General features: G+C 43.1%; 3 protein-coding genes across 3 annotated transcripts in view; 2 read left to right on the top strand and 1 right to left on the bottom strand.

Annotated features, from left to right (window-relative positions):
- The first annotated feature begins 6,027 nt into the window (after window positions 1–6,027).
- Window positions 6,028–6,815, top strand: LOC135698475 (ubiquinol-cytochrome c reductase complex assembly factor 2). The gene is made up of 2 exons (XM_065218475.1): window positions 6,028–6,111; window positions 6,355–6,815. The coding sequence occupies exon 2, from the start codon at window positions 6,383–6,385 to the stop codon at window positions 6,701–6,703; it is 321 nt and encodes a 106-aa protein (XP_065074547.1). The 5' UTR covers window positions 6,028–6,111; window positions 6,355–6,382; the 3' UTR covers window positions 6,704–6,815.
- Window positions 6,709–7,824, top strand: LOC135698474 (probable methyltransferase-like protein 15 homolog). Its single transcript, XM_065218474.1, has one exon. The coding sequence runs from the start codon at window positions 6,711–6,713 to the stop codon at window positions 7,779–7,781; it is 1,071 nt and encodes a 356-aa protein (XP_065074546.1). The 5' UTR covers window positions 6,709–6,710; the 3' UTR covers window positions 7,782–7,824.
- A 10,027-nt stretch (window positions 7,825–17,851) lies between these two features.
- Window positions 17,852–25,114, bottom strand: part of pug (pug C-1-tetrahydrofolate synthase, cytoplasmic) — a 64,466-nt gene continuing 57,203 nt past the window's right edge. Inside the window, exons 8-11 of the mRNA XM_065218485.1 lie at window positions 20,055–20,228; window positions 19,522–19,991; window positions 18,497–19,464; window positions 17,852–18,345 (exon numbers count right to left, since the gene is read on the bottom strand). Of these exons, the coding sequence (XP_065074557.1) occupies window positions 18,103–18,345; window positions 18,497–19,464; window positions 19,522–19,991; window positions 20,055–20,228 (1,855 nt within the window). The 3' untranslated portion in view covers window positions 17,852–18,102. The remainder of the gene's footprint in view (window positions 18,346–18,496; window positions 19,465–19,521; window positions 19,992–20,054; window positions 20,229–25,114) is intronic.

Below are 25,114 nucleotides of genomic sequence, written 5' to 3'. Positions count from 1 at the left end.
GAGAAATCGCTGGAGGAAGAAGTAGCTTCGAAGATGGTGATTCCTGAAGTTATTCCAGCCGTTGAAGAGATCAATACAGATGACGTGCAGCCAACGAATGAATTTGAAGATGACCATCAAGAGCTGTCCAAAGATGAGTTTGAAGATGTTGACGAAGTTGCTGACAACACTAATGAAGAAGGTGCATCCGCGCTCCCACCACACTCGAAGAATGGGAACAACTGTGAGGAGTGTGTTCCGAGGTCTAGTGGTCGGGAGCGCAGGACCCCAGGTTGGTTAGCTGGTTTTATTACCCCCTATAGAGCCCTTTCTGCTGCTGATGAATCCCAACAGGTTCCGACATGTTACGATGAGGTTGACGGTCATCCGCACGAGACGGAATGGAGGCAAGCAATAGCTGACGAGCTAAGGTCTTTGAAGAAAAACCAAACCTGGACGATGGTGAGGTGCCCTGATGCAGTGAAGCCTGTGCCGAGTAAATGGGTGTTCACGTTGAAGACCGATGCTGACGGGAATCCTGTGCGCTACAAGGCCCACCTGGTTGCCAAAGGGTACATGCAGCGGAAGCACGAGGACTTTGAAGAGACGTTTGCTCCAGTGGCAAAGCTTTCAACTATACGGACGAATCTGGCGATTGCGACGAACCGAAACCTGATGATCCATCAAATGGACGTAACAACGGCGTTCCTAAACGCCTTTCTCCTGGAAAAAGTGTACATGCGTGTTCCAGAGGGGGTAAGCAGTCAACCGAATGAAGCATGCTTGTTAAAGAAATCGCTATACGGTCTCAAGCAAGCAAGCAATGGAACGGTCGCTTTAATGAAGTTCTGGTGAGCATGGGATTTCGTCGTTCCCGACACGACTACTGCGTATATGTGCGTGGAAAAGGGAATCAAATCGCTTACATTGTTATCTACAGGGTGCGTGACGAATTTTTGCAGTAAATTTCAAATAGTAATTTCTCATGCTTGTGCATCATGATTTAGATATATTTGGCAGCATTGGATAGCTTATACTCTTAGGTGTAAGATTTAAACAAACAATGTTGAGTAAATAATGTTTTTAATGGAAAGGGTGTGGACTTTCTGTTGATATGTGGATAGAGCGACCTAATCAAGATGTTGCACTTGGTGGATGATTTGTCCACATGGCAACGGTACAGCAACTTGCTAGGTGGACGTTAAAGTTGCCAGGCGGGACAAGCCGAGGTGAATTGGAGTGTGGAAATAGTATGGTCTGTGTTTAAGCTGCATTCATTCAAATCTTCCAGTTTTTGAAATAGTCGGACAGAACATCCAGGCCTAACTAAAGTTTTCTCGTCAGAGCACGGATCACTCGACCCTTATAGATGATTGCAGTGTCATTCGCAAACATTGACAAAATACCACCATGTTCCGGGTGAAGACGTGGACGTGAAGATGTTGAAGAGGATAGGACCAAGGAGGCTACCCTTAGGAACCCCAGCATCAACGTTGAACGTATCAGGAGGTGAATTGTTTTAGAAGACCTAGAATGATCTGTAGCAGATTTGGATGATCTTGACAAGGAAGATCGGGAAGTTGTATCAATGCAGCTTGTACATTAGGCCATCATGCCAGAAATTGTCAAACGCCTTCTCGATGTCCAATAATGCCATGGCAGATGTATTGGAAACGGACTTGTTCCGCTTGATGATGTTAGTAACTCGTGCGAGCTGGTGGATGATAGAGTGGCCTTTCCTAAACCCGAATTGCTCTTTGAGAAAAATGTTATTATCATTTGCAGCAGACCGCTGAGTATCAACTTTTCGAATAGCTTCGAAATGGAGGCCAAGAGGCTAATGAGGCGATAGCTTCTGGCACTGGTAGCAACCGGTGGAAACTAACGATTTTAAATTGGCCCACACTGGACTAACCTATCGGTCCCAAGGCTGTGTTCCATTTGGTGAATTTTCACTTAAATTTTACGCTTCGAAAATAAATTAAGATGTTCGAAAATCCCTCTGTTGTTGATCGGCCGATTTTCGAGAAGGTGTGCGTCAAAATTGATTCCTTCACACTTAGTTTTTTTTTGCCGAGATGGGCACCACCACGCACCAGCACGCTTGGCAATCTATTTTGCTGGATCTCAGTGAAAAAAATCGAGATTCAGTTATAAACGGGGATTTTGCCGAGATCTCAGCTAACAAACATAACATTTGCTGTACCCCATTCTAGTAAAAATCCCAGTTCTACACTATGTTTGTTTTGATTCGCTATTAAAGTTTGACAGATAAAATGAGGGGTTAGTGGATTTTCCTATGTTTCGAGGGGTGAATCGATTAGCTTGGGACCGAAGATAGTACCAGAGCTGAGCCAAAAAGTTGAGCTCGTTTCTTCGGGACCTTCTGGTCTTAGAGTTACCTCTATGATAATACCTCGTATTATCATGAAGATAAAATTTATAAAAAGCAGGTTATTAGCGATGGGCCCAATTTTAGATCCATAGGTCATCATTAGAGGCATTTCCCCCACATACACGAATACGAATTTTGTTCATTTAAAACAAAAATATAAATGTTTATACTCTAAACATATGAATTATTCAAAGTATATTGAAAGCATGTTTAAAACTAAAATATTTATGTTTGAATTAAATTCAAAAGCATGTTTATTTCGAATTTGGGTAAACGGTTTTTTGCGTGTCATGCCTTTTAATTTCCTTCTTGTTACATTCGGAAAAGTTGCCCCAGCTTTGCTCAACTTCAACAGAAAACGGCCATCCATTCCGAATCCATTCCGGATCCTCCTCCGATACCGAACATGGAAAGAAACCGGTATGAGGACCAGTGGCAGAAACCGAGGCAGAAACGGCAAAACTGACGAAACCGACGGTAGAGTCAACAATCAATACGAAACTAACGATTTTAAATTGGCTCACCACTTTAGTAGCCTATTGGTCCCAAGCAAACGATTAACGTACCCTATTCTAGTTGAAATTCTATTACTACACTATGTTTGTTTTGATTCGCTATGAAGTTTGACAGATAACATCAGGGGTGTGTGGATTCATGCAGAACATGCAGGGGTGAGTGAAATAGCTTAGGACTGCTTGGGACCGTTGTTCTGGTACTGAGTGAGCCAAAAATAATAATGATTTTCTTCGGGACCCAGTGGTCTTAGAGTTACCTCTATGGTAGAGTCAGGGCAACGAAGTGGAATATCAGCGGACGGATTCGGACCTGTTGTGGAAATAAAGGAACTCGCGAGAAATCACTTTAACTACGTTTATTGATCGAGCGCAAAATACAATGCAACCGAACGCGGTAGCAGTTAATTTTGGAATGATAATGATGTTCGTACCCCGAGTGGGCCAAGATATGTAGAGAGAAGTAGAGGTGGGTTGAAGTGGTAACTGTTGTATCGTTCCACAAAAACGACGCTAAAAACACAAATTTGCGCCGGTTCCACTGAATTGGAACCCCCGGACACCCACCCCGACGGGTCCTCGCATCCTGGACCAGGACCCCAATACCTACAGGTCACCCTTAATTGCACCCGAAAAAAGAGCAGGAATTGCGAAGATCTGTATTTTTTCATTTCTTTGCAAACCGTTTTTTTTGCTTTAACCTACACTCAACTACTAAAATAATTCTAAAATATATGTATGTTTATTTTAAACATGAGAAGCATGTTTAAAATAAACATATTTATGATTGTTCGCATAGCTGTCCAACCAAACAAAAATAAATACGTTTATTTTCAACGTGAATATTTTTGAAATAAACGTAACATTATTTTTATTTTAAACATTGATTTCACATGACTTCAACAATGGAATACGTTTGAAATCAACCTAATTTATGTTTGTGGCCAGAACAAACTGAGTTTACGTTTAAATTTACCTCATATATTTTTGTTACGATGATAGTTTTTTCTGCGTGTATGGAATTTATACACTGAAACAAGGACCATAGTTAGGAATACTATTTTGCAGAAAACACTTATTATCAATATAACCACGCTTAGGCCGTTCGCAATGCTGAGTTTCAAAATTGTTTCAAACTACTCGTCAATTCTATAATTTGAAACTGTCAAAAATAAAACTGCAACACGATCAGCGCAACGCACAGTTCTAAAACATGTTTGTAATCATCAAGTTCCATAAACTTTACTGTTCTCTATGAAGTTCTCCGTTTTTTTTTGTGGAGCTCTTCGAAACATCTTCCACACATCCAAAGAAATTTGAAACAGAGTTCCATTCGTGTTTCAAACTCGCTCAGAAATAAAACAGAATAGTCGAGCAGTTACAAATCTGGTGCAAAATAGTGCTCGAATAATGAAACTGCAACTCAGCATTGCGAGAGGTGCGTTTCTGTTCTAGTTTCAAATTGAAACAGTCCTTATAAAATACAACAGCATTGCGAACGGCCTTATTACTGTTAAATATACTATGAATTCAGTTTAGTTTACCATGAATGTTAACAAATTTACTATGATTCTAGCAAAACTACTATGCTTGCTCAAAATGCGCAGAGTATATTATCTATAATGTGAACGGGGTATAAAACTTTATCACACAAACGTTCATGTAAAGTTCCGTAATCATTTCAGCTAAAGTTTAGCCGGGATTGTTTTTTTAAATTATTTTTGGTAAGGTCAAGTAATGGTGCGCGTTTATGCCTCAGGCAAGGTTGCAAAGACTCATTTCAGCTAAAACAATGTTTTTCTAAATTATGAAATAATTAGATGCCATGATCAAATTTTGAATTGGTAGGATACAAGAAGAGGTTGCAAAGAATGTGTTTGACATATTAAACCTGTTTATTTCACTTCATGAGAGTCACAATCAGCGATTTTTCACAAACTCACTCACTCACTCACTCACTCACTCAGCGATCAGCAAATCGCTGATTGTGACTCATAGAAAGCAAAATTTACAGGTTTTATGTTTCCAACGCATACTTTGTAACCTCTTCTTGTAAGTTACAAGTAAAACATGCCATCATACCATCTTTTGGTTTTATTATTCCGAAAAACATTATTTTAGCTGAAATGAGTCTTTGCAACCTTGGCCTCAGGCCGTTCGCAATGCTGTTGTATTTTATAAGGACTGTTTCAATTTGAAACTAGAACAGAAACGCACCTCTCGCAATGCTGAGTTGCAGTTTCATTATTCGAGCACTATTTTGCACCAGATTTGCAACTGCTTGACTATTCTGTTTTATTTCTGAGCGAGTTTGAAACACGAATGGAACTTTGTTTCAAATTTCTTTGGATGTGTTTAAAGATGTTTCGAAGAGCTTCACCAACAAAAAACGGAGAACTTCATAGAGAACAGTAAAGTTTATGGAACTTGATGATTGCAAACATCTTTTAGAACTGTGCGTTGCGCTGATCGTGTTGCAGTTTTATTTTTGACAGTTTCAAATTATAGAATTGTCGAGTAGTTTAAAACAATTCTGAAACTCATCATTGCGAACGGCCTAAGGACTGTTTCAATTTGAAACTAGAACAGAAACGCACCTCTCGCAATGCTGAGTTTCAGTTTCATTATTCGAGCCAGATTTGCAACTGCTCGACTATTCTGTTTTATTTCTGAGCGAGTTTGAAACACGAATGGAACTCTGTTTCAAATTTCTTTGGATGTGTTTAAAGGTGAACTCTGTTTCAAATTTCTTTGGATGTGTTTAAAGGTGTTTCGAAGAGATTCACAAACAAAAAACGGAGAACTTCATAGAGAACAGTAAAGTTTATGGAACTTGATGACTGTGCGTTGCGCTGATCGTGTTGCAGTTTTATTTTTGGTAGTTTCAAATTATAGAATTGTCGACTAGTTTAAGTCAATTTTGAAACTCAGCATTGCGACGAGTATTTATTTTTAAGTGCTCGATTTTGAGTTTTTTCGAGAATTTTTTTCCCTCCCTTTTTATGGCACAGCCCTGTTGGTCCATATTTATCGATTTTGAGTTGTTTCGTTTCTCCGTGTACGATCCGAACTCACACGAGAGCTGTCAGAAGTGAGCGACCAATGCAGTTTTGCACCAGCAAACGTGAATCAAAACAAAGATCTCCGGGATTTCGGAAAATGTGTTGCGGTCGGATTAGATCCTGCTCTGCGGAATAACTCCTGTGAAAATTACGTAACTTTAAGGTAAGCTTCGCTTCTTTAATTAAATATTTTTATGATGGGTGTAATTGGCTGGAAGTGAACAGGCTTACAGATAAACGAGGCCCGGTATGTTTCATCGATTACGTGAAGCGCTGACCAGCGTTATGTGGTAGACTGAAATTTATTACAGTTTTTGTGAAATTCGGTATCATAGAGCTTGCGTGGTTAAAATCCTTTTAGCACAGCAAAATAACCATAACAAATTTTCCTTTTTTATATTTGCAGACCACCCACTACCCCCCATCTTCAGATCATGTCCCAGCACTACAACCGCTTTCTCAAACTGTTGGAACGTTGGCCTGTCGATCAGAGCAAGATTGGCCGTGATCTAGGGCAGTACCTTCGCGATCAGCTGAAAGCCGTTCTCGGTGGAACGAACATAATAGCTGTGAAAGACGAGCGACTCATCAAGCAGTATCAGTCGCTGGAAAACATTGTCAACGACGTACATCTGCGGGCTCATCCCCGCTCGCTCAGTTCGACGGCAACCGGATTGTCCGGAGAGCACTGCCGCGAAGTGCTATCCTCGGAGTTTCTAGAGCATCTAAACAAGAAGGGTGTTTTCGAAAAGTAGGAACAGGATGGCTCTTGGAAGAATGGCCAGTAGGTTAAGTCTAGTATTAGGTGGAAGGAGGTGGACGAATACGCAAGCTGCTCCCCATATTCCGGTGATGGCTGTGGAGACGATAAAATTTCTGAAACCAAAGGATAATGAGCTGTTTCTTGATATGACGTTCGGAGCTGGTGGTCATACACGGGAGATTCTGAAAGTAGCTCCCAATGCAAAGGTCATAGCATTGGATCGAGACCCTGTGGCTCATGAAATGGCACTTGCGTTGGCTAAACAGTACCCAGGACAAATATACCCAGTGCTTGGAAGATTCTCCGAACTTCCTGGCAAGTTAAAACAACTGTATGTAAACCAACAGTCGATCGATGGAATAATATTCGACTTTGGATGTTCCTCGATGCAGTTCGACGAAGGTTCCCGTGGGTTCTCCATCAGTAAAAATGGTCCACTGGACATGCGAATGGACCAGGATCGTTTTCCGGATACACCGTCTGCGGCGGAAATTCTCGCTAAAATTGAAGAAGTTGATTTAGCAAGAATTTTGAAAATCTACGGCGAAGAAAAACAAGCGAAAAAGATTGCCCGGGCGATCGTGGACGCTCGCTATTCGATCAAAAAAATCGAAACCACCAAAGAATTAGCCGATGTAGTGCAATCGTGTGTTGGGAGCGGAAGTTTTCGGTTGGATAAACTTCAACGTCCCAGTCATCCCGCAACAAAGACCTTTCAAGCGTTGAGGATCTTTGTGAATAACGAGCTGAACGAAATCAACTATGGAATGATCCTCGCCCAGCGGTACCTGAAGATCGGTGGCAAAATGATCGCGATCACGTTCCATTCACTTGAAGACACCATAGTGAAACGACACGTGATGGGGAACGTGCTGAACGATATGGCGAATACACTGCCACTGAAATATTGTAGTCATACGATTAGCTACGAGCATGATGTTATGGAAAGCGCGATGAAAACCTCTTGGCACCAGATTACGAAGCATGTGGTTCTTCCGAGTGATGATGAAGTCGAGCACAATCCGAGAAGCCGTTCGGCGAAATTGAGGGCAGTGGTTCGTGTGAGTTAGAATGATCAGTAGAGAATAAAAGTGAGCATGAAATTGAGTTGTATCATTTTATATTTATATTTGGAAAAAAAATTCTTGACAGTTCACTGTGGATGAAATGTTGAAATTCGTAATATAAATTGTTTTCTGATGCCTGGTAACGGTAACATTGGAGCATCTAGGTATCTCCAGAAACGTTTGAGGGGGTTAGAAGGAAAGGGGTGTTAGTGACTTTGAACGTTTTTCTTCATCGACTTTCTCTTTCGTTAATAATTCAGCTGCAAACACATTCCTTGATTCGTGTGCCATTCTGGATGCTAGATGAGAACCTCCTTTATCAAACTATGTGGCAGAAATAGAACAAAATCTGTTTATAAAACTGTGGCTATCCAAAGAGAAAGTCGATGAAGAGAATCGATCAAAGTCACTTACACCCCTTTCCGTCTAACCCCCTCATTTCATAAGCATCTTATAGCGTTAGCGTTGTTATGATATACTTCGTAGATTGGATACTAGCGACACTCACGTCTCTTCTGAAATTCTCAGTTATTATTATTAGTTAGTATTAGTTAATAGTTAGTTATTACGGGAAGGATGATTTGTTTGTAGACAGCAAGCTTATTTTTCATGGATAGAGTAGACCTCCTGTTGATGAGTGGATACAGTGATCTTATCAAGATGTTACACTTGGTTTTGGTTTTGTCAACGTGCTCCCTGAAAATCAGCTTGCTGTCTAATTTTAAGCCGAGGTAGATTACCTCTTTCGACCATTCCACCACTGTGCCGTTCAGGTAGATCTTATTATTCACCGACGGAACAAGTCTGGGAGATTTAGAGTGTGGAAAGATGATGACCTGGGTCTTTGTCGCGTTAATACGGATCTTCCAGATGTTGAAATAATCAGGCAGGACATTCAGGCCTCTCTGAAGTTTGGCGGTCAGAACTCCGATGACCCTACCCTTATAGACGATGGATGTGTCTCTTGCGAACAACGATCCACCATCAGGGAGAGCCGGCATATCGGAGGTGAACAGGTTGAATAGAATGGGGCCATGGATGCTTCCTTGTGAAACCCCCAGCACCGATGTTGAAAGCATCCGATGTGATGCCATTAAAAGAGACTCGGAACGTCCTGTTCGATAGATAGTTGTTAATTATCTTCACTAGGAAGATTGGAAGACCGTACTGCTGCAATTTGAACACCAGGCCATCATGACATACATTGTCGAACGCTTTTTCAACGTCCAACAACGCCATGGCAGATGTTTTCGAAACAGACTTGTTCCGTCTGAGAATGTTTGTTGCTCGAATCAGCTGGTGGACGGTCAAACGACCTTTCCGAAAACCAAACTGTTCCTCGAGTAACAAGTTGTTTTCTTCGGAAGATGTTAGGAGCCGGTGGTAGACTGCTCTTTTGAAAGTTTTGATAACCCTGAGAGAAGGCTGATTGGTCGATAACTTCAAGGAGAGGACGGATCTTTCCCAGGTTTCCGGATGGGTATGACTTTAGCTGACTTGGATGGTGCTACGGAGTCTTATAAGGTCTTTGGTAGATCTGTCAATGTTCAGAGTATTGCTCACCTGTCTGGATACTGGCACGTGTTGTTCCCTGACCCGGGATATCTCCTCCACGATGATAGTTGCGTCGGGAAGCTTGGAATCGGTTGACGGATGAGCCCACTTCGGCCACCATCGGATAGTGGTCCGAGTTCAGCTCCTGGTGGGTCACAGGTTGTCAGGTGTCTCTCATGTTATGTTGCTGACGAAGATGTCGACGATGGAGTGCACGCTGGACCGGCTCAGCCGGGTGGGAGTGTCCACCGCCAGGATGGTGTAGTGAACCTCTTGCAGGTCATCGTTCAGGATGGTGCCATTTTGATTCCGCCTTTGGTTGCCCCAAGCTTGATGTTTGGCGTTCAGGTCGCCAGAGATGATGAATTTTCTACGGCGTCGTGTTATCTTGACAATATCCCTCCGCAGGTCTGCTGCGGATCCATCCCTGGCGTTTGCTTGTTTCGGGTAGTAGGCCGCAATGATGGTGACGGGGCCGACGGGTGGGAAGACTTCCACTCTCAATGCTTCAAACATTTTCAGCTGGAAACTGGGTAGCAGCCGGCAGCAGATTTTGTTCCTGGTAGCGATGGCCACTTCACCACCTCCAGAGCTTGTTCGATCCAGCCTCACGAGCCGAAATCCAGGAATAAATACGTTCATCTCCGGTTTCAGGTGAGTTTCGGTGATGATACCGATGTCGATGGTATGTTCGTTGAGGAAGTCAACTTGTGATTTTTTTTTTTTTTTATTTTTATTTCATCTGATTTTTTTCAGTCTTAATGAAATCTAGGATGGGGAAAAGCCTCTTTGAGTAAACCATTCAATTGGCTCAAAGAGGCGTAAAAACCCCATGTCTTTTCATACATAAAGGGTGATACGGTCAAAATTTGGTCAATATCAACTTGACGTATTTCTTTCAATTTTGCATTTAAAAAACCTGAACACCCCTCATTTTGAAGGTGTGTGTGTGTAGAATGTTGCTCCTATTTTGATTTTGGAATTCACTTTTCAGTTGTCAAAATGCCGTCCAAGCAAGAAGAGCAGCGTATCAAAATTTTGCTCGCGCATCGCGAAAATCCGAGCTACTCGCACGCAAAGTTGGCAAAATCGCTAAAAGTTGCCAAATCAACCGTTACAAATGTAATTAAAGTGTTTGGGGAACGTTTGTCGACAGCCAGGAAGTCTGGATCGGGGGGAAATCGGCAACCGGAAGCCGCTGAGACGACAAAGAGAGTTGCCGGTAGTTTCAATTATTATTTAGCTTTATTTAGGAGGCTTTCAGCCTTAGGCTGGTTCGCCTCCAACCGGTAGTTTCAAGCGAAACCCTAACCTCTCTCTCCGAGATGCCGCAAATAAGCTGGGTGTATCGTCTACAACCGTGCATCGAGCCAAAAAACGAGCCGGACTATCGACTTACAAGAAGGTAGTGACTCCACATCGCGATGATAAACAAAATACGACGGCCAAAGCGCGATCCCGGAGGCTGTACACGACGATGCTGACGAAGTTTGACTGCGTGGTAATGGACGACAAAACCTACGTCAAAGCCGACTACAAGCAGCTTCCGGGACAGGAGTTTTATACGGCAAAAGGAAGGGGAAAGGTAGCAGATGTTTTCAAGCACATGAAACTGTCAAAGTTCGCAAAGAAATATCTGGTTTGGCAAGCCATCTGTACCTGTGGCTTGAAAAGCAGCATTTTCATAGCTTCCGGGACTGTCAACCAAGAAATTTACGTGAAAGAGTGTTTGAATAAACGTCTGCTGCCTTTCCTGAAGAAACACGGTTGTTCCGTACTGTTTTGGCCGGATTTGGCATCTTGCCATTACGGTAAAAAGGCCATGGAGTGGTACGCCGCCAACAACGTGCAGGTGGTTCCCAAGGACAAGAACCCTCCCAACACGCCAGAGCTTCGCCCAATTGAGAAATACTGGGCTATTGTCAAGCGGAACCTAAAGAAGACCAAAAAAACTGCTAAGGGCGAGCAGCAGTTCAAGGCAAACTGGCTTTCTGCGGCGAAGAAGGTGGACAAGGTGGCTGTACAAAATCTGATGGCAGGGGTCAAGCGTAAGGCTCGGCAATTCGGATTTGGAAAAGCGGAAGCCTAACTGAATATTTTTCCTGAATTTTATACTAATTGAACTTGAAAAAGAAATTTAATTTGATTTTTTAAATAAACGATTTCACCGATTTACACGCGTTTTCCCTTGACCAAATTTTGACCGTATCACCCTTTATAACAATAAATAAAATTACAAATTGTCAATACACAGAATACGTTGAATACAAATGAATACAAATGATAAACATATTAAAAGCTAGGTCAATAATCTAAAATAATTGAACACAACAATCTGCAAATGCATCACAGCTCACGCGTCGGAGGGTTGGAAACTCGGCGTAGTGTTGTAGAAGGACCATGTATTTAAATACAGCAGGTAATACACACTTTTGAAGTAGCAGTGATTGGACAGATACTCACCGCTGTGCATTGAGGTGGCGTTGAAAAGTGGCAGCAGAAACATTGAAGTCAAATTGTCCACTAACATCGTTAAACCGAGAAGACATTATCCTGATAGGATCGTGTTGACCATACCGGCTGTTCCGGGTAGCAAGGTGCAGGAAATTACGTTGCCTCAAAGGTCTTTGCGGCGCATATACGAGCAATTCAGCAAGAATATCTGGGGCATCGATTTCATTGGTCATTACCTTAGCGACGAAGATAGCTTGCAAATTGGATCTTCGCTTCTCCAGAGTATCGATGCCTAACAGCATACAACGATGTTTATATGGAGGAAGATTTGACGAATCACGCCAGGGTAAGTGGCGAAGAGCGAGGCGCACAAACTTTTTCTGCACCGCCTCGATACGGTCAATCCAGTTTCTGTTGTACGGGCACCATACCAGCACGGAAGATTCCAAAATAGATCGAACCAGTGCACAGAAAAGGGACTTCAGGCAGAGAGGATCACGAAATCCATCAGCAAGCTTAAACATGAAGCCGAGCTGTTTATTAGCTTTTGCAATCACGTCTTCGTAATGCGGTCGGAAAGTGAGTTCGCGGTCCAATATCACACCGAGATCCCTAACCTGATACAAGCGCTCGAGAGTTTGTCCACACATGCTGTAGTTGAAATTGATTGGTTGCCACTTCCTGCTGAACGATATTGTGTTGCATTTGGCTATGCATAAATCGAGTAGGTTTCGCTTGCTCCAGTCCTCGAACAAATCTAATAACCTCTGCAACTCCAGGCAATCCTCAGTGCACATGATGATCATAAAGATCTTAACATCGTTGGCATAGAATATTCACTGTCCACGTGGCAACACAAAGGCAATGTCATTTATGAATAATGAGAAAAGCAGCGGTCCAAGATTACTCCCTTGCAGTACGCCAGAAGGAATCATAAACGGCTCCGAATGTGACGAACTAATCCTTACTCTCACGGATCTTTCAGACAGATATGATCGAAACCAGCTAACAAGCGCGGAAGATGCCCCCAGCTTCTAGATTTTTTGCAACAGGATATCATGATTCACACGATCGAATGCAGCCGTGAAGTCCGTGTATACGGCGTCCACTTGTGAACCAGCGTCCATAGAGCGTATGCAGAGTGAGGTGAACTGAGTGAGGTTAGTAGTAACAGATCGTTTCGGGTAGAATCCATGCTGGGCACATGAAATGTAGTTTTTGGTGGCTTCAAAGAGAGCGTTGTTTACAATTATTTCAAAAACCTTAGAGCAAGCGGCAGTCGTCTAGAGATGGTTCAAATGACACTGGTACCGAAATAGAAACGGTGACGTCAATAGCAGGATGTGGAGTATCGATTTCTACGAGCGATTCAGCCGCGTCGGATACGCAACAGCTTGATAACGCTGAGTCATTCACGAGTACTAAATCGAGAATCCGTGAACTGGAGTTCTTTACAGTATTGATTTGTGTCAGACCCTGGCATCGTACAATGCACAACTAGCATTCGTTAATCTCGATGTATGGGAATCTATTGTGAGGCCACCATCCTCTGATGGTACCCAGTGCATTTCAGGATGATTATAGTCTTCAAACTGGAAAGCAAGGTCATGAGGCCTCAAGCCGGAAAGGATTGAATCAATGGAGTCAGTATGCTACTGTATGAGCGACAGGTCGTCTCTGCAATCAGGTGGTAGATAAAGCACTCTAATGCTGACATCATAGATCCGCAGTTTGATTTTGATCCAAAGCTGCTCGAGAGCATTACTTATCGGAGCTGGATCAATACAGCAACACAATTTAGAAGAGACCGCTATCAACACACCTCCACCACGAGTTTTTCGACTGTTCAAAGAGGTACGATCTGTCCTGAACACAGTGTAAGAGTCGTTGAATAATTGAGTAGACAAGATGCAATCGTTCAGCCAAGTCTCAGTTAGCACGATAACATCATATTCCGAGTCAGTTGTAGCTAAGAAGAAAGAATCTATCTTTGTCCGAAGTCCTCGTGCATTCTGATAGTAAATGCGTAGCTCGGGAGTTGTTGAGGAAGGATTGTCACAAACTTCTCGTCCGTTCCTCGGCAGAATGCAATGAATTTGAGTGGGTGCTGCGTTGCCTGAAAAGCCAGGATGGGAGACCCTCGCCCTATCTCCGACCACAGGGCCGGAACGACTTGGACGGCAGGATACCACAGATGACTGGCAGGAAACGGCGATTGGCTCGACTGGGTCAGAGTGAACCGGCTTCAGTCCATTAGCCAACAACTCTTCTAAGAGGACGCCTGTGTCCATTTCGTATAGTCCTCGCAGGACCACCTTGAACGGCTTAACAGCCTCGTTGTCGTGGGAGAAATACTCCACCTCTGCTTGGTCCAGTATGGTCTGTACCGCCTTGTAATATTTCAACACCGGAACCATCAGTTTGTATCCTTCCGTGCACAGCTTTCATTTTCATCTTTGAGTGGTGGAATGGGTTTTAGGTGCGTCTTTAAGACCTTGGAAACTTTCCAGAATGGTCTGGAGCGGTCGTCCAGATTCTGGACAAGCCACCCGAAACTTTCGTTCGGAGTGAGATCATTCTGAAAGCAATCTCCTTGTTCAGATCGGCCATTTCACGTTTCCTTGCTAGATCTCCGGTTCTCTGGAACTGGCGTTTACAAACATTTCTCAGGCGAATCAAGAGTTGGGTGTGGGAATCAATGGCAATAAACTTACCCCTCACAGGAACTCGTCGGACACACGCCTCGTCAGCCACGGTTATGGCTTGGTGGAGTCCCTCCAACGCTCGGTCGATGTCCTCCACGGTGTCAAGCGGCGGGTTGTCGATGATGCGTCTGTCTACCACGCGTCCAAACTGGGCCCAGTTTACGCGATGGTAGTCCTTGCGCAGGGTTGAAGCAGGAGCCACGTTGCAGTCCAGTTCAGCCACCACCGGTTGGTGGTCAGAGCTGAGTTCGTTCAAGGCTGCCGGCTTGGATAAGCCGATATTTTTCAGGAACAGGTCTAGCGTCGATGGGTTGCCCGCCGGTGAGATAAATGTTGGTTCATCCGAAAACCAAACGGAGTACAGCCCATCCTGTGAGTGGTCGAACAACAGGCGACCGTTCTGGTTCTGCTGGTAGTTCCGCCAGGCCTCATGGCGAGCGTTTAGATCTCCTCCAACTACGAAGCGGGAACCGGTACGGGTTATGGTGGACAAGTCCTTCTTGAATTTAGCCGCTAGTCCACTGCTGGCGGCACACTGTCGAGGGCAGTAGACGGCGATGAACTGGACGTATCCAGTCAACGACTACACCTCCACACCAAGGGCCTCAATGATAGAGGTGCGGATATGGGACAGAGTGTGGTATTGTATTCCTTTCTTGACGACGACCGCAACACCCTCCCCCCCCTGGAGCTGGTGCGATCAAGCCGAATAATGTTGTGGTCAGGAAACCAGAAGCTGTCGCCGGACTTTAGATGAGCCTCTGATAGGAGGCCCACGTCGATACTAAGCTTGCGGAGGAAGTCAGCAAGCTCGAACTTTTTGGCTCGTACAGAGCAAGCGTTCCAAGTGACTATAGTTAACAATTTGGACGCCATACTGAATAATAAACTTACCGAGCACTTGGATCTGTTCGGGCTTGTTGCGGCACTGACGAAGAGCGCTGGTCATGTCGACAAAAATCTTCATCAGCTCATCCGCAGAGAAGAGATCGGGATTGGTGTTTTGTGCTGGTGGTTGTCTCCAGAATCCAGAGGGGATGGATAGCTTTGTCCAGCTGAGGCACCAGACGTTTCTTGACGGGAGCCGGATTGTACCCGTGGATTTGCTTGACCGTGCGGCGTAACACAAAGAGGCGGGAAGTCATCAGTACTGAATGCCGGAGTTTTTTCCTTCTTCCGTCCTGGTTGGCTTTTTGTGGATGCTTGCTTTCGGATCCGCTTGAAATCCTCGCGTTTGGGACACTATTTGTCGGACCCTTGATGAGCTCCACCACAGTTGACGCATTTGCACGTTTCCGACTCGTCGACAAAGCACTCGGAGGAGACATGATTTTGGGCGCATTTGCCACAGCGCGGATCGATGTAGCAGTTTCGGGTACCATGCCCGAAATTCAGGCAATGCTGACACTGGGTGACGTCGTGACGATGATGAAGTTGATGGAGCGGATGGCCTTCAACGCATTGAACGTCACCGTTCCCTTCTGGAAATGTACCAGGAAAAGGCAATCCGGGTACGTTTTTCCGTTTTCGTCTCTCCTCGTCATCCGGAAGACTGCGATTGGGGCTAGCTTGTAATGGTCCTTAAGTTCTTCTTCGATCGACTTGGGGTCGAAGTTCGGTAAGCCCCTGATGACTACCATGAAGGGCTTCTCACCGGGGATGTCATGTGTGAAGTATTCCGCCCTGGAATCCTTCAGGTACTTCACAGTTGCTGTATACTCCGCTTTGATACGCAGCATCACCTTGGTACCGATCCTGCTCAGTTTGAATTCAGCTGCAACGCCCAGAGATGTGAGATCACCAATGAGCGTGCTGAGTGGCACTTTCATCACCACCAGTGGAGGAAGCTTAACTTTTGCCGCACTCGGAACGGCAGAATTTTCATGGTCGACGGTAACGCCGAATTCACCGATGTCGCTGACATTCGTCATGGTGTCACGACCACTCGCACCATCGGACTGGCCCTGATTCTTCTTCCTTTTCTTCGTCCGTTTCACTTCCGCTGGTGGGGCATTCCCAACATCGGTGGGAAGAGTAGCGTAACTATTTGTGATAGGTACGCACGAGCTACCTTCACCACTGTTCTCCACTTTCTCGCGGAGCTTGCTATCACACGATGCGACCGGCACTACGACACGAACAAACGCGCAATTCGAACAACTCGACTGAGCGAGCCAAAACCGGACTTAACTGTTTGACTACTACACTACTCAAGTCTCAGTTGGAACCATAAACGTACATCAACTGAACTGAATGAGTGAAGTGCAAACGATCGACTGAAACGTTGAAGAGTCCTTGAACTGGGAATTAGTCAAACATTGGTTTTCACGCTTTACCTATGTTCCTTCCACCTCGTTTGTCAGCTCAGGTCAGCAAATGACGTTCGATAGAATTATTTAACATCATCGTTTTGAATGATTTGCGTTATGGGGCTGAACCAATACCATATGCATTTCCATTTAGTATGACAATCATTATGTAGAGAGCATTACGCATTTCAGCTGAAGGTCCTATCCCTTCTCATAACAATTTTTATCCTGTAGTCGAGAGGAAAATCATCTGATTTCAAAACAACCGTCATCTGATTTCAAAACAACCGTCATCCGGTTGCAGCTTTCATTCGAAAAAGCGATTTCGATGTTTCGTTTTGAATGGTCTGAGGTTTCATTCGATCAGAGGATGGTGTTTGTGTACAGTGCAAGGGGTGACTGAATGCTTTCGATTACTAATCACATTAGATCCGTTTGCGTTGCGTTGACGTAAATTTGACAATTAGACAATAGATTTAGCTGTCACTTTGCCGCCACGCGTCCGATCCAGATCTAATGTGCGTGGGCCTTAAGTGTTGCAATAATTTCGTGTTCGCCCTTTATTATTTTTAGAAAATTCCGAAACGATCTCTGTGGAAAATCTAAGATGATATTTAAAGGAAATTTGCGAACGTATTATCAGGAGAACTCCAAGGGAATTCAGAAGAGAATTAATAAAATTTTGTTGAAATCATCCTCGTTTAGAGTGCTTTTGTAGACTTTGAGCCAATATTTTTTTCGCTCATTTCGGGTTTTCATATCGCAAAACCTTAATTCAGACAGGCGGATAGAGTGTAGCCCTTCAAGTAACTGCAGTACCCAAGGGTAGCAGGAGCTCAACATCAAAAGCAAAGTTGTGCAGAGTTTTGATTATCTTCGGATAAATAATAACTTCTATATATTATTGATGCTTGTTCAAACTACAGAGTTATAACACCTTATAATAATTATCGACAAGAAGAATTGTCATCAAGTTAGGCTTATAAAACATTATAACTACTCAGTTTGGCCAGTGCTTTATGGTTAGTTGTACTTATCCATACGGTATAGATTCATAAAAGTAAGCAATTTTATTAGATACATATTTCTACAAACGGTCTAAATGTTTCCTCTAAAAAGCTCAAAACAGTTGCTTGTGTGATTTTCATAAAAACATATTTTTTTAATCTATCAGGAGAAAAACAGAGAGATTGAAAGTAGAAGCACCGCCCCGCTCTTGATGTTGAAGATGTTGTTATCAGCGCTTCGTTCTGTAGCATAGTAGAAATAGTCGTTCCATGAAGTAGGCGAAGATTGATGCGTCTAGAAAAGACCTTCGATCTCTCCCGTTTCGGTGTTCAAATCAATATCGAATATCGACGGTCTGGTTGGAAGACCTGGCATTTTGGTGATCTCCCCACACATCGGAACAATGAACCCGGCACCGGCCGACAGACAGATATCGTTTATGACCAGTTTGAAGTCCTTTGGAGCATTTTTGGCACTGGGATCACCGGTCAGGGACATGGCGGTCTTGGCCATGCAAATCGGTAGGTTACCGAAGCCCTGTGAAATTGTAAGGTTTATATGAATTACTTATTATCTATGGACAAACGATGTCACTGTAATATTTTTTGTTCAACCTAAGCCAATTGATCGTTTATTAAATGAACGATAATTAAACGTTGAAAAAGAAAATATAATCAGATCTACCAACCTTGTCGGTGTATAGTCTAATGGCATCCTTAACCTTGGCGGTTAGTTCGATCGTTCCTGCACCGTACATCTCTTTGGCAATTTTCAGGATCTTTTCCTCGATCGTCAATTCCAGCTCGTACAGAAGTTTGAACTCAGATTGCTTGCTACAGGCATCGATGACTGCTTGGGCTAGGTCTGTCGCTCCAGATCCCCCCAATGCCCAGTGATTGGAAACGACGGCAGCGAATGCACCGGCTTGTTTGCAAGCCTTCTTGATCAGGTCATGTTCCGCCTTGGTATCGCTCGAGTGAGCATTGATAGCTACCACAACCGGAACACCATACTTCAAACCGTTGTCAATGTGCTTCAAAAGATTTGGCAGTCCCTTTTCGATCAGTTCCAAGTTTTCCATCGTATACTCCTTACGGAGGGGAGCTCCAGACACAACCGGAGGACCACCACCGTGCATCTTCAGTGCACGAACCGTCATCACCAGAACCACTGCATTAGGTACCTTTCCAGAAGCACGGCATTTGATGTTGAAGAATTTTTCCATTCCAATGTCCGATCCGAAGCCAGCTTCCGTAACGACATATCCCGGTTTTCCAACCAGCTTCAAGGCAATATCATCCGCAATGATCGATGAACAACCGTGCGCAATGTTTGCGAATGGACCTGCATGAACCATCACTGGAGTTCCCTCCAAAGTTTGCATCAAGGTTGGTTCTATGGCATCCTTGAGCAGGACCATCATGGCTCCAGTTACACCCAGATCATCAGCCGTAACTGGCGTTCCATTACGATCGAAAGCGACCACCATCTTGGAGAGTCGTTGCTTCATGTCTTCCAAACTTGTTACCAAGGCTAGGATTGCCATAATTTCACTGGAAACAGAAATCGAGAAACTGGTGTCCCGGATCATGTTCTTCTCAGTTGGAGATAGCCCAATCGTAATCTTGCGGAGATAGCGATCGTTGACATCCAATACTGAAATTCAAAAATAAATTAACTGCTCCAGAAACTGCCGATTACGTGCCAACTTACCTCTGGTCCAAACCACATTATGCGGGTCAATATTCAACCGCGAGAACCGGCGAATTTCCTCCGGTGTCAAGGTATATGGATCGGTCTTTTCAATACCCAAACGCTTCAAACGGCGCAGTTGAATGGCGGAGAACTTTCTCGAACCTTTGATTGCCGGGACCAGCCGTTCGTACAGTGCCTGATCGGTTTGTGTCGCTTCATGGAAAATTCTCGCATCCAGTTGCGCTGCCAGCAGGTTGTTGGCAGCTGTAACGGCATGGATATCCCCAGTCAAATGCAGATTGAAGTCCTCCATTGGAATCACCTGCGAATATCCACCGCCAGCGGCGCCCCCCTTAATACCGAACGTTGGCCCTTGCGATGGTTGCCGGAGACAAGCGACGGAATTGCATCGCTTGTGGGCAGTTAGAGCTTGAACTAACCCTACTAGGGTGGTACTTTTACCTTCACCCAGTGGGGTAGGGGTGATACTGCAGAAAATAATGATTTATGAATGAAATAAACTAAAATTTTGGAATTGTCTTAAGACCTACCCAGCAACGACGACGTATTTACCATCCTCTTCGTTTTTCAAACGGTCCAATACTTTTAGAGAAATCTTGGCCTTCTTATCGCCATAGAGTGAAACTTCCGATGGGATTAGGCCAATTTCGGAAGCCAGAAGAGAAATATCCTTGGGCGTTTGGGAGCGAGCGATATCGATATCACTGGAAAGAGATATTTATCGTTAGTTTCTCGTGAATAAGTCTGATGTTCTGAAATGATGAAATCACGAGTAAGTTAACATTGTTGAGTGCGATTGCCCACAACCGCAAGTCATTCCCATCTGCGGTTAAACATTATGAAGATGCTGCATCTGTTTCAGTACAGTTTTCAAAAGCAGTTATATGTAGGTACCACAGTCCCAGGCTACCTATTGGACATGTTTAGAATCTTTCCACTAGTTCCGGTGATATGGCCGGAACAAGTTCGGTTGAGCATGGACCTTGAGACCAGATATTACCAAAAACGTGCCGAACACATCATGTAACACAACAATTCACATAGAAGAAAATCTACTTCGACCTAATCGCCCTATCGAACACAAAACATCAAATATAGGGGAAATGGATGTATTGTCTGCCTAAATGTCACTAATTTGGGCCCATACATATATTCAGCAATCCAATAAATTTTCAATAGTGACCAAAAATATCCATTAGTACAACCCCAATGACGCGTTCATCTAGATAAAATTGATAAATAGCAGATTTTTAGCGATGGGCCCAATATTAGATCCATTAGAACCTTACAGCCATTTCCCCTATTTATGATTTCGGCGTGAACGTGTCGAACAAACGTTTGGTACGATGCTTCTATTCAATAGCTGCAAGACGAAGTGTTGAAGAACGTAAAATAAGATCTCGAAAGCAAAAGGTGCACTTGAAGTGTTCAAAAGACGCACGCGAATTCACTTTTCTTTTTCTTCTTCTTCTTCTTGTTCGCATTTCAAGCTTATTGCTTAGCGCATATTAGCTTATTGCGTGCTCTCAACTTAATGTTCTAAATGCACTTCCACAGTTATTAATTGAGAGCTTTCGATGCCAATACCAATGCATGAATTTGTATATTGTGTGGCAAGCACAATGATACTCTATGCCCAGGGAAGTCGAGAAAATTTCCAACCCGAAAGATTCCCTCGACCGGACTGGGAATCGAACCCGCCGCCTCCGGTTTGGTAATGCCGTGCCTTTACTGACTAGGCTATGAGGCCACTTTTCTTTCCGTTCGATAGGTCAAAGAGAATCCCAATGGCGTTTCAATGGCTAAAGGGTGATACGGTCAAAATTTGGTCAATATCAACTTGACGTATTTCTTTCAATTTTGCATTTAAAAAACCTGAACACCCCTCATTTTGAAGGTGTGTGTGTGTAGAATGTTGCTCCTATTTTGATTTTGGAATTCACTCTTCAGTTGTCAAAATGCCGTCCAAGCAAGAAGAGCAGCGTATCAAAATTTTGCTCGCGCATCGCGAAAATCCGAGCTACTCGCACGCAAAGTTGGCAAAATCGCTAAAAGTTGCCAAATCAACCGTTACAAATGTAATTAAAGTGTTTGGGGAACGTTTGTCGACAGCCAGGAAGTCTGGATCGGGGGGAAATCGAAAACCGGAAGCCGCTGAGACGACAAAGAGAGTTGCCGGTAGTTTCAAGCGAAACCCTAACCTCTCTCTCCGAGATGCCGCAAATAAGCTGGGTGTATCGTCTACAACCGTGCACCGAGCCAAAAAACGAGCCGGACTATCGACTTACAAGAAGGTAGTGACTCCAAATCGCGATGATAAACAAAATACGACGGCCAAAGCGCAATCCCGGAGGCTGTACACGACGATGCTGACGAAGTTTGACTGCGTGGTAATGGACGACGAAACCTACGTCAAAGCCGACTACAAGCAGCTTCCGGGACAGGAGTTTTATACGGCAAAAGGAAGGGGAAAGGTAGCAGATGTTTTCAAGCACATGAAACTGTCAAAGTTCGCAAAGAAATATCTGGTTTGGCAAGCCATCTGTACCTGTGGCTTGAAAAGCAGCATTTTCATAGCTTCCGGGACTGTCAACCAAGAAATTTACGTGAAAGAGTGTTTGAATAAACGTTTGCTGCCTTTCCTGAAGAAACACGGTTATTCCGTACTGTTTTGGGCGGATTTGGCATCTTGCCATTACGGTAAAAAGGCCATGGAGTGGTACGCCGCCAACAACGTGCAGGTGGTTCCCAAGGACAAGAACCCTCCCAACACGCCAGAGCTCCGCCCAATTGAGAAATACTGGGCTATTGTCAAGCGGAACCTAAAGAAGACCAAAAAAACTGCTAAGGGCGAGCCGCAGTTCAAGGCAAACTGGCTTTCTGCGGCGAAGAAGGTGGACAAGGTGGCTGTACAAAATCTGATGGCAGGGGTCAAGCGTAAGGCCCGGCAATTCGGATTTGGAAAAGCGGAAGCCTAACTGAATATTTTTCCTGAATTTTATACTAATTGAACTTGAAAAAGAAATTTAATTTGATTTTTTAAATAAACGATTTCACCGATTTACACGCGTTTTCCCTTGACCAAATTTTGACCGTATCACCCTTTAATAGGCCCAAGAAAACCCGTAGGCCAAGTTGAGCCGCCAGAAGCAGTTCTGGAGCAACAATAGAAAAGGGCTTAAAAGCAAAATATAAATAATTTTTTTTTCATTAATGCAAAGAGAATGCTTGTTTTCTTTCATTGGAATCCAAAAACTACTCATAACATCTTTTTAAACATAAAAATCACTTATATTATTAAAGGGCTTATATGCACAAACAATTTGTTTGTTGTTTGAATGATTATAGGCCCTACGTGGTAAATGGGCTCAAATTAACTAAGAACCATTTTTGCCAAAATAATGAATTAAGCCCTTTTTATTTTAAGTGCTGAAACTGAATGTAAATTGTCAAACTTTTTAATTACCCAACGTAAACAGCAGTAAGCTGCTTTCTCTGGAAAAAGTGATCGAAAATGGATGTTTTGCTACGTAAGTTCGTAAGTTCTCAATTGCTGTGAGAATTTCGATTTAGATAATTATGGATGTTGTTTTTATTTTGCTTAAAGAGACAGCAGATATTGTTTTCAACGAAAAGCGGAGCTGACTTCAACCATTCGAGTCTTTCGGCCAGCAGAAGTTCTTGTGCAGCTGAAACACCGATACCCAAAGATTATTCTTATTCGGAGATAACGGCAAATGATTTGCTAGAAGTCTCGTTCAGAAACGTTTGCTTGATTTCCGGAAATGATGGTAAGAATGGTGTTACACAAGGCAAACCGCAGCAAAATGAACAGAATGACAGGTCGGCAGAAATACATGCAATTGATAGGCAGCTTAATGCAATCGACGTAGATCATCCCGGAACTAACGCTCTTGACGATGAAGACAGCGTTGACGATAGTGTTAGTAACGGGGAGGCTTACACGGTAAGAAAAAAGTACCCAATATTGAGTAAAAAATTACTCAACGCTGGGTTCTAACACAAATTTTACTCAACTAATGAGTAATATCAGATGTGCTCAAATTTGAGTTATTTTTCAATTCAATAATCATTATTTATTTAATTGTATTGATTTTTAATGTTCTTATAGTTTTGATTTTATGCATGTTTTTTGAAAGTACACCATCAAATAATTGTTAAAAAATCAACTAAAATATTTTTTAATATATTTAATTCAAATCAATCGCACTGTGATTTGAAGCGAAAATAAACTCAAATTTTAGTTAAAATAACTCAACCGGCATGTTCTCACAGTAGAATGAATGGTTGAGTACTTTTAACTTATTTTTGGATGAAAATTGTAACAGCGCTTCGATTATTGGAGCTGCAGCCGTTGCTGGCAGTTCATTGTTTGCGATTGCCTTAGTCGTTCACCTACAGTTAAAGTGATTTTTCGTCCTTGTTAATGATTGAAAAAGTGGCTGGATGCTTGATAGATTGAAGGTAAGTGTTTTTATTCATTCTGTAATGTGAATACTCCCAAATTTATTATGTTGTATCGATCCGTACAGGTTGTAATCAAAGAGCTGTCAATATGGATTGAATAATCCGAAAATACTCGACAGATAACACCGCTAATCGGCTGAACATCCAGACGAGACGGATTTCACGCGGTCCAGTCGAGGCCGATTTTTTCGTCCAAACAGGACCGGTTTTTGTTTCGTACGGCCAATCGAAGATCTTCACAGATGGAAACAAGTGGATGGTGAACATCAAAATGTCCAACGGATACATACAACTTTAGACATTGAGCAGTATTCGTGCCCGAGAAGAGAAAATATTATGGTGTTTGTTGAAACCATCCATCCACATCCAGAGTTTGCTGAACTATGTCAAGAAGAGGGAGTGATCTGCATTAGTGCATCTGAGGTACTGTCTAGATTTGATTTTTGAATAAATGCATTAAATTATATGCCCTTTTCCACAATTTCGTTTCTTCTTAAATTTAAAAAAGGAAAAATATTTCTTCGCTAACATTCTGTTATTTTTCTCCTCCCGACGTTGAGTAAATTTCACCTACTTCGTTCGATAATCAAGTAGGTTGTTTTCACCCATTGAAGCCCAGATCGTAATCACTCAAAATTGAGTTTTCTTGTTTAACTTAATTTTACCTAGCCCCATTTAATTTTGGGTACTTTTTTCTTACCGTGTAAGCTGTTGAATGATTTTTTCAATTAACCACTTCATTCGAGCAGTTAAAATGACTACCACTCGAACTTTGAAATAAAACATAATTTTGAGATTTTTTCTTCTAGAACCACTAAAAAAGCAGCCAACATTTGTGCGTTTCATAAAAAAAATAGAAATTAGTTGGTCCAGTTTTGTGAAATCGCTGGTAGAAAGTCACGCCAAAACTGCTTGACAAAGTGGTCAATTATTGAATATTTTGAACCATATCGTATCGATTCGGTGATTGTGGGTGATTCTGATTCTGAAGATTTACTAGGTAAGTTATTAAACTTTTCATTGAACAACTACGTGTTTTGTTTTTATTTATTCAAATAGAATGCCCTACAGTCAAGACTGATGCCGAGAATGGTGCGCCTAG

Source organism: Ochlerotatus camptorhynchus, unplaced genomic scaffold, assembly GCF_037179485.1.
Source record: "Ochlerotatus camptorhynchus isolate MF236.1 unplaced genomic scaffold, CSIRO-AGI_Acam_v1.1 ptg000087l, whole genome shotgun sequence".
In the NCBI taxonomy this organism is placed as follows: Eukaryota; Metazoa; Arthropoda; class Insecta; order Diptera; family Culicidae; genus Ochlerotatus; species Ochlerotatus camptorhynchus.
The sequence above is the reverse complement of the archived record's forward strand: the minus strand, read 5'-3'. Positions and strand labels throughout refer to the sequence as shown.

Coding starts and splice junctions, on each gene's coding strand:
- LOC135698475 (XM_065218475.1), top strand. CDS start 6,383: ATGTCCCAGCACTACAACCGCTTTCTCAAACTGTTGGAACGTTGGCCT.
- LOC135698474 (XM_065218474.1), top strand. CDS start 6,711: ATGGCTCTTGGAAGAATGGCCAGTAGGTTAAGTCTAGTATTAGGTGGA.